This window comes from Aptenodytes forsteri, unplaced genomic scaffold (genome assembly GCF_000699145.1).
Source record: "Aptenodytes forsteri isolate BGI_AS27 unplaced genomic scaffold, ASM69914v1 Scaffold143, whole genome shotgun sequence".
Classification (NCBI taxonomy): Eukaryota; Metazoa; Chordata; class Aves; order Sphenisciformes; family Spheniscidae; genus Aptenodytes; species Aptenodytes forsteri.
The window spans coordinates 2,448,450-2,458,314 of NW_008794951.1; the positions used below are offsets into that span (position 1 = coordinate 2,448,450).

At 41.7% G+C, this 9,865-nt stretch overlaps 1 protein-coding gene across 1 annotated transcript in view; it reads left to right on the forward strand.

Moving 5' to 3' along the window:
* THOC2 (THO complex 2) overlaps positions 1-9,865 on the forward strand; it is a 60,719-nt gene that overhangs the window by 49,092 nt on the left and 1,762 nt on the right. The window contains exons 37-38 of the mRNA XM_019471016.1: positions 7,714-7,799; positions 9,433-9,837. Of these exons, the coding sequence (XP_019326561.1) occupies positions 7,714-7,799; positions 9,433-9,837 (491 nt within the window). The remainder of the gene's footprint in view (positions 1-7,713; positions 7,800-9,432; positions 9,838-9,865) is intronic.

The window sequence follows — 9,865 nt, forward strand, 5'->3', positions numbered from 1 at the left end:
TATTTTTTTTGGGTGTTTGGTTTTTGTTGTTGGGGGGGGGGATTTTTTGGGGGTAGCTGTTTTTTGGTTGTTGTTGGGGGTTTTTTTTTGTAGTTTGGTTTTGTTTCTTTTTTTCCCCTGGGATAGAATTAAAAAAAAAAACTTGCCCCATCATCAGCATAGAGATTGTATAGATGCTCAAATTTTTTTGGCCAAAAAAGAAAAAGCTGGGGAGGGGGGCGGTCAGTCAGCAGTGTTTGGTATAGTTGCATGTTTGGCACTTTTTCCAAGAAACGTTGCCATACAAACACAAAGGTGAATCAGTGTGATCCTGATAGATTATCAAGACTGATGACTATCTGTTAATTAAGAATATCTTGCCTAATATGTTGGAAACTCAGGTTTTGTATCCTCTTCTCATTTTACCTTTGACAAAAGCACTATCTTTTAAACCAAATTGCTATATAGTATAGTAAGTCAGTTCATTATCTCTGCTTAATCTTTTATCTGATCAGATTTGAGGAGGAAGAAGCCAAAGGAAAACTTTCGCATGGAGGCATTGACTATTTGCAGAAAGAAAAGAAACTTCAGAGTATTTTGAGTAACCCATATTCAGACTCGAGCTTTTAGAAAAATAAATTGTTCTGTGAAGTTGGCAGTGTTCTGAATTTTTTTTTTTCCAGACCTATGCAAATATGTGGAGAATTAAATTTAGTTTTAGGGGTATGAGGGTGGGGGGTTTTTTTCTCCTCTTTGCATCTAGCCATTTTAAGAGTCTCGGAATGTTTTGTTTTCAGTTACTTGGGAAGGAAAGGAAAGTGCCCCAGTGAACTTAAAATTAATTCACTTGACCTACCCAACTTGAGTCACACACCACTACCAATCTTTCTACATAAAGCAGCAGACAATTTTACATTTTAAGAAGTGTGTGTATGTTGGGTAAACATGAAAATAACTGATAGTATTCAACAAATATCAAAGAATATGGCTTCTCTCGCTCTGTTCACAAAGTGTCCAAGTGCTTTATAATTCTTATGTTTGTTCTCTATTTAGAATTGATGAATTGTTTCTGTGAAAACGTAGATTCTGTGAGCACTCAAAGTGAACACAAGCAGAAATGAAGTAGAAACAATTTTTTTTATTCAGTCACACATTTTTCACGGTTTGAGATTACTTGCTTTCATAATGTTTTGACTACTGAACAACATATAAGGCAGGCAGAGTTTCCCTTTTTATCAGACAAACTGATACTGTTACAGAGAGGGGGAAGACAACATTTTTAAAGGCAGAAGTCCTTCTTTGTCTCAGATTTTGAAGAAGGATTGATGAGGCTGAAAATCTGTCTTGTTTTCATGATTGTCTTGGCTGATCTAGAAAGTGATGCTACCTTTCACCAACACGGTGGTGTGAATTCCATTTAAAGATAAGGCAGGGGGGAGGGATCTTTTTACTGTGAGGGTGGTCAAAAAGTACAAGTTTGCCCAGAGAGGTTGCGGAGCTGCCATCCTTAGGGTATGCAAAACCTGACTTGGTGGGCCACAGCCCTGAGCAACCTGCTCCAGTTAATTCTGCTTTTTGAGCAAGAGTGTTGGACTGGACAGTCTTCAGAGGTCCCTTCCAACCTCATTGTTTTGGAAATTCAATTACATGGGTATCATGTCTGAGAATACTTCAGTTGATATTACATGGCAAAACTTACTGGAGAGATTTATTGGCTGTGGACTCTCAAATTAACATTGCTCCTTGTAGTGAGTGGCTGTACTTGCTTTAGGTGTCAGAGAAAGACCATGACACAGTCCCAAGTTCTTCTGTTTGCCTCTGTCTAACTAAAACAAGAGAGACCAAATCTGAAAGGTGTAAATGCTTTGCTGTTGGGAATTCTTTTCCAAGAGGCCTAAGGATTATAGGATGGCTTATATAACACTTAGAGAGGAGTGTTTTGATGAGGGTCCAACAAACCAAACAAAAAACAAAATTTGAATTCCGGAATCTTCCGATCATCGGAGTGTCTTCTGAAAAAAGGCATTTTTTTCAGAAGGTGGATTGTGGCCTCAAAGAACAAAGGGGGGATTATTGGAAAAAGGGTCTCAAGGGTTTCATTTGGTGACATTGCTCGTTCAGCTACTGAAGCTGAGGGCAGATGTGTGGAGGGGTTTTGGGTAACAAAGCTCATGCTGATACCGTGTGCTCTTTGGAGGGTGTTGGTAGAAAGAAGGATAGGAGATCAGGTTATTGCTTCTTAGTACTATTTCTTTTATCTTCTTGAAATAATAATGATGCTTCTGTGAATAGCTTCCAAACTGAAAATTATGAGCACTCTTTGGAAAGAACTTAATGGAATTTTTTTTGACTCTTTGTCCTTCATAGCCATTATTGTCTGACCACTGTGGATGGATCCCATTTTTTTCCCATTTCTTTAAATGTTACTTTGGGGGGAAAAAAAAAGGCAATCTTGGTAGATGAAGTTTGCTACTGAGGACTTGCAGCTTCTTTAATAATAAAATGTGAAGTTTTATCTTGACCAGCAATTCAATATAAAGTGAGGATTGTCATCAATTAAAAAAGCACAACTGTGTTTTTATGACCACATCATGATTTAAGCAACAAGTGCTTAGGTAAATGTCAGTTGCACAGTAAAATTGACATCCAGCTATGTAATGGGCTAAACTGGAGCATCTGGCCTAGAATACTGACAACACCCCATCGTTTGCATAGTGAAGTATGAAAAAATGCTTTTTATAGCAACGCGGTTGTGGAATCTAATCCTGTGCTCCTGTTTGTTAAATCTTTTAGAACATTCTTCCTAATGTACAATGTCTGACTGATTGCATTTATTTCTTGCCTAATTTAACATAGTAACATTTTGAGGGGGTTGTACTTCTAAAAGAGTTTTTACCTTCACAAGTGACTACTTGTTTCTTATTTGCATCTTCAAATTAGTGTTTCACTACTTACAATGCAGCGCTCACGTTAATATAGCTCTTGCTGTGGATTAAACTAGAGTTAGGGAATGAATGACTGATAAAAAATAGTTTTATTTTCCCCCTCATTCTTTGAATTGTGAATGGAATAAAATGCTAAGTCGTGAGATCAGTATTCATTTGAACAACATCTAATTCCAATTATCTATGCCTTCGTTGCAGGTGAGATTGAAATGGGAAGATATCCAGCTGTGACCAGAAATGTATTTTCCAGAGTATAGATTGCACAGAAATTTGTGAATGAAGAGGACCCATCTGCATCTCCTTAAATTATTCAGTTCTCTGCTTTATTTCCCCATGCTGAGGATTTAATTGTTGAGTTGTACATTACTGTATTTTAACTTGTTGCTTAGTTTCTTACACATTTATTTTCAGTACCTGGCTGAAAGTGTTACCTATTCCATATTTTAGCACAATGTGCTGCAAACAAACAGTTGCCATAGTGCAAATGAGGTTTCATGTGTACAGAGTTCCACTTTAGGTTGTCGAAAATACTGCCTGAGTTTAGTAATTCTTTCAATCTGAAATGCATTCTTTTAGATGTTTGAAAACCACGAATAAACAGTTATTGAACCTTTTTGGATTTACCTCATTTAAACTCAGTTTTTATTTATTACTTGGCCTGTTTTTAATATCAGTGACTTAAAAAAAAAAAAGTCAAGTGGGAGCACTGTTTTCATGCAATGCTTAGGGATTATTTGTATATTATGTGTACAACGTTGACTTGTTTAAAGAAACAAAGAATGAACCCCGTCCCTTCCATCCCAACCTGAACCTGTGCTCAGTTGTCCCTTGCCACACCTTTTGTTTGTCATGTTGTTTTTAGATTGATTGGAAATGCTCTCTTCAAAACTGAAATAAATTAAGTTTCAATTACAGCTACAGGAGCTTTGTATTGCTGAACTTTAGTCTGAAAAGTTTCACAATGACATTTTTAAAAAAAAAAAAAATAAACAGTTATTGAACCTTTTTGGATTTACCTCATTTAAACTCAGTTTTTATTTATTACTTGGCCTGTTTTTTTAATATGTGACTTAAAAAAAAAGTCAAGTGGGAGCACTGTTTTCATGCAATGCTTAGGGATTATTTGTATATTATGTGTACAACGTTGACTTGTTTAAAGAAACAAAGAATGAACCCCGTCCCTTCCATCCCAACCTGAACCTGTGCTCAGTTGTCCCTTGCCACACCTTTTGTTTGTCATGTTGTTTTTAGATTGATTGGAAATGCTCTCTTCAAAACTGAAATAAATTAAGTTTCAATTACAGCTACAGGAGCTTTGTATTGCTGAACTTTAGTCTGAAAAGTTTCACAATGACATTTTTAAAAAAAAAAAAAGAATTTTTTTATCTGCTGAATTCTACCAGTGTAACCTTTTTTCTAAATAAACAATAGTTTTCTCAATGGGTCGTAAATCATTCTGTGTGTGGTCACTTTATTGCTTTATGTATTGTTATGAAAATTTGATATTAGTTGGAATTGTGGGAGGGTGTTTTCTGTCTTCGCTGATGAGCCCTCTGTACCTGCCTGCCGATCAGATGCAAAGGGTTAGTTACATAGTCCGGTGCCTAGTGTGAAGTGACAGATGTGTTACGCTTCTCCGGTGGTTTCGAGAAGCTCAGGGTTTGCCTTCCTCCAATTCAGTCAAGTTTTACATCTTTCTTTTGAGGCATTTGTCCCTCATCCAAAGCTCATTAAAATCTCTGGCACTTTTTTTTCCGCATTTCCTAATTTAGTCAAATTAGACTGAGTTAGTGTGTCTTGAAAATGTCTTAGTTTAGTTTGACCAGTTTAGTTCAATGCCTGACAAAAAAGGGACTCTACCTGGCTTGTGACATAGCATGGTAGGTCACTTCGGTGAAGCCGCGATCTCAGATGTTCACCCAGGTAAGAAATCTTCAGGTCTGGAAGTCTTTAGGTCACATTCATGACTGATTTCCACCCCTGCCCCCCCAAAGGTGTGGATTTCCTTCCATAAAAATGATCGCTAGTTTGTTTAAACTAGAAAATGTGGATTGTGAAAGAATACCTGTTTGTGTTCTTTGGAGAAGGGGAGATTCCAATGTCTTGTCTCGAGACTTTGTTCGCTATTTAGTGAATAAAAAGGTATAACTGGAAGCTGAGCTTTTTTGGCCTGGGTACAGCAGTTTAAATACCCAATGAATATGTATTCACCAAAAAACAGGAGCTGCTGCTACAGTTAGATTCTTGTTAAGTTTTGGAGATGGTGCATCTCTCGTGCTCTTTCTCTACAGTTAATTCGCACTCCAGGGGGTGCAGGACTGATTGAAACTGAGTGCATTTGCTCCTTTGTTTGCCTGGAGCCCTGTGAGACAGACAGCTTTCTGTAAACCCCAGCTAAGTCCTCCTTTGCTTCTATCGTACCTGCTAGCTGCAGAGGGAGAAGTGGTGACCTGGAGGGGGAGAGAAAACTTCCCCTTTTGGTGCTATTAACATATCAAATCAGTTGGTGCAGTCCAGTATTACAATTCAAGTAGTTCCTCTGCAGCCTTTGTGTTTACTGTATCTTCTGTCTCCTTTTTAAATTCAAATTCTGCTCCTCATCCATTTGGTATGGATCTGCTTTCTTTTCAAAATCAATGCAATAAAACTGTGTTGGGGTGTGGAGGAGAGGATCTGGTGCCAGTGGGCCACGTTTCACACTCTGAAGACTGAAATATGAGCAGAACTGTAAAACCTTACAGCCTTGGTCCTCATGCCGCTTCAGAAGATCGTGGGCAGAAGTAGTGAGAGCTGTCACAGCCGCTGCCCAAAGGCTAGAGTCAAGTTTTCCTCTATTTTTAAAAGGCACAGCGACTACAAAGCTAATCATAGTCCCTTTAATTTGTATAATTATTTTAAAAGATGAAGTCATGCAAGTTAGGGACCAGTGTCTTGGAGGAGGTGAAAGATTTAAGTCCTGTCAAGTGGTGATCTTGATAACAACGACTGAGATTTCTTGTAGGTACAACTTCTCCCAGGACTCTAACGTATTCCAGTCCCTATAACACTGGAATTAGTACATAAAGGAGTGTGTTTTCACTTTTTACGATCTCTAACAGGAAAGGATGATCATGTTTTTCAAGGTTACACTTTCAGCTTGACAAACAAAATTCGTTCTGCCTGCTGGACTGCTGTGGTTTGTATTACTACCATCAGCGCGCCGTACCGGTCCCTCTTGCCTTAATTCCGCTTACCTCTGCTAAGCGCTATGGTTGTAGCAGCAATGACTCTCATAAATGCTTTCTGTTGGCCGTGTCTTCCCAGAAAGAGGTTCATTGGTGCTTATTAGTGAAATTGATATAAATCAACTTAAGTTTACGTGGGGAGATGGGTCCTTACTGAACAGCCTTGGGAAATGGGGTTTGCTCACAGGGAATGTATAAAATACAACTCTGTCGGAGCAAACTAATTTTTAATGATTGCTCTGAGAAACATGCTTAATAGATTTAAATGTTCTGTATTCTGTTTGTGTGCCTTTATTTTTAAAGTTCACATAAGGAAATAAGGGTGATATTTAAAATAGGTTTTAAGTTTTTAATGGTAAGTTAATTGCTGTATGCTGTGTTTAAACAACACTGTTTTGCTCTATATGGAGTGTCACACCGGTATTGCTTTTTCCTGTCCTGCTCTCCCCCTTGTCCAAAAAAAATCATACATGAGGAGCTCGAGTTTCTGAGGGTCACTTCTTTGTTGGGGAACTATCTTTGGTGAAAGACAGGAGTCTGTCTGTACATCACCAGCAGATCAAGCTGAGGCAGGCAGTGTGGCTTGGCTCAAGAGTCGGTGTTTCTGTGGAGCCCGATCGGTGATTGTTTAGAATTCGCCTATAATGACTTTCAAAATAGTAAAATGTGTGAGGTACATTCTGTGCTAAACTGATAGTGTGTTTAACAGTAGTGAGCCTAATAAAACTTTATCATGAATTAGTTGTTTTAACTGGTGGTTAAAACAACTGATGGTTCACAAAATATGTGACAAACAATGGGGAAAACATTATGCCGACCGCATAAAGACCTTTTAAATAACTGCAATATAGCCATTTTTTTTCTCCTTTGAGAAATTTGTTTCTCTGTTTAAAAAAAATGTTTAATGTGCCCTTGTCTGTGCCTGAAGCGATGGGCCTGGGTGTCTTCAGAGATGATGGGGCTCTGAGCTATTGCCATGCCTGAGTGCGTGACACTGCTGACGCTGAAGCAGATGACGGGGCTGAGAGGAGACGGAGCATGTGCCTGCTTAAAATTACTGCCTTGTAAGGAGTTGTAACTTGACAGATTTTTAATTGCAGAAGATGATCTTGGCCTACAGGTACTGTCCATAAAGCAAGTTAATTTGTTTTATTCCCAGGAGTTTTTAGAAATAGATTTTTTGCATGGATTCAACATTAACAAAAGCAAACCTATAGCTAATAGACTATTTGCTGACTATAATGATAAACTAACCTTTTTGTATCAAGTATTAGTACTATCAAACACAGAGGGTTACTTGTCTTTTAAATATTGTGGGGTTTTGGTTTGTTGTGGTTTTGTTTTGTTTTTTTTTAAATATAATCCAGAGAAAGGGAACTTGAACCCAAAGTTGAGCATCCCTGGTGCTTTTTTAAGGTCAGTTTGTGACTTCGGTAATCTGGGATGTGGGACAGAGAGGTGTCGTCTTGGTGGCTGTATTTGAAAGTACTGAATATTAAGAAATTGTAGTGCTTATAGACTTGATCAGTAAATCTCTTCTGATTAGCTTTGTCTTTATTAATTAGAGGTTATTTCTGAATGAATCGGAGAAGATTACAAACCTTTGTCCTGCAGTGCAAGAAAGACACAGACAAATTGGGAAGGGACTCAGGTAAGAGTTACCCAGCTAATTAGAGGTGAGAAAGAATTACTAAAAAGGAGAGTAACCAAGCTAAATACTCAAGTGCTTTTAATTAACTCATTTGAGCAGTCCAAAATGAAATACTTCCATCAAAGTCACACTAGTCCTTGGGGATTTGCTGGAGTAAATGATACGAGGCTTTGGCTGGTTGACCGTGTGCACGGCAGCCAGCTGGGGCTGCAGCAGCCGGCCTCCCCCGGGGAGCTGCCGGGGCGCAGGGCTGTCACACCGAGATGGGGTTAAGCTGGGCAAAGAAAAAGGTCACCCTGGGGTTTCTGAATACAGCATAATCTCCAAACAAAACAGGAGACTATCTGTCAGCCCAGACACTTAAAGGTGAGTTGAAACAATCATTTAAAATTCAGCTTCGAGGAACCGAAGGGTTCGTCCCTCGCCTGCGATGCCCACTGATGTGACAGAAGCAGCACGGTGCTTGCATGGGCCTCGTGAGCAGTGGTGGGAGAGGAGAAGGGGTGCGGGATGCTTACGCTGACCCTGTTACTGGTGTGGCAAGTGCAGAGATACACAAGCAGCAAACTGCGGCAGTCAGAAGGAAATTACGACACTTTGAAAGCGTATGCTGTAGCTGGGATAACTCAGCTGTGCTCTGCAATGTCCTGACTTCCTGAGAGGGGCCATAGGAACAGTTCATGCCTATGGGAGGGTTTTCTCCCCCCAAGAAGACTTTCCAAAAGAAAGCTGGTCCTTCTTCCCTGTGTGGGTCTCTGCAGGGACTCAGCCCCATGTGTGGAGACATCAGTGAGGGTTTAGGGGTGTTTGGCGATGGGAGTTGTATATAGAGTACGGCTCATGGCAGGGGGAAGGTCAGAGACCTTGAGTGGAAATAGGGGGGTCAGTACGTCCCGGAGGGTTGAGGAAAGCACAGAAAGAAGGGGACTGTGTTTCCAGAGCTGGCCAGGTTGCGTGGCTGTGAGGTCCACGGGCACGCTCATCGACCCCATCGACTAAATTTGAGAGGGTTGTGGGGAAGAACAGCCAGGGCCGGACTGGCAGGTGGGAGTGCAGCCCTGGCAGTGCACCCTGCCGGGGTCCTGGCCCACAGCCCTGGGGAAAACCTGGTACAAAGCACCCATTAATTAAGCTCTGTTTCTGATGTGGCCTGTCTGATGTGATATTCTAATTGCTCTGTGTAATCTGCAGCATCTGTGATAGGTCACAGCTTCAGCTATTTTATAATAAGCTATTTTGCCTGAATATGGCAAACTTCCCTTGTTTAAAGGGCAGGGGAATATTAAATAAATACCATTTATATTTATTTGCCTCAGATCAAACTGTGGCTCTTACGTTAATTTTGTAGGTTTTTGGTAATTAGCCTTTTCAGCCCATATTTGGAATTCAAATCCAGTATTGGTTGAAAAGCTTCTAATGATATTAAAATCCGCTCCCCAAGCACACAGCAAACGCCTCTCCCTTTCAGAAAATCCCTGCGCTGAAAGCTGTCATGGCAGCACGGGTGGGAAAGAGTTGGTCAAACGGAGACGGGCTTAAATGGGTGCAAAACCAGGGTGCTGTTTAGCTAGAAGGGGGTGTGTGCCCTGCCTTTTCTATGGCTATGGGGTCTATGGGCTCGGGGCTCTTCCAGCGGGGGACGTGTGCCGGGGCCGGGAAGGCGCCTCGCAAGGACAGGCCCGGCGGCCCCCCGGGCTGCAGGGCTGCACCAGCCGCGGCACCAGGGTGCTGTTCAGCTAGAAGGGGGTGTGGGCTGGCTGGGACCTGCCTTTTCTATGGGGTCCTGCTCTATGGGCTCGGGGCTCTTCCAGCGGGGGACGTGTGCCGGGCTCCAGCTGGGTGAGGCTGGGGGGCACCCGGGCTGGCCGGGGAGAGCCCTCGGCTCCTCGCAAGGACAGGCCCGGCGGCCCCCCGGGCTGCAGCCTGCCGCCAGCCGGGGCCAGGAGGGGTTCGCCCGGCCCGCGGACGGCCGGGGGAACGCGGCGCTTCCCGCCCTGACCGGCCGCTGCATGTCAGTGTTGCTCCGAACAACGGCAGCGTGCGGGGGGCGCCCTCCCGCAGCGAAA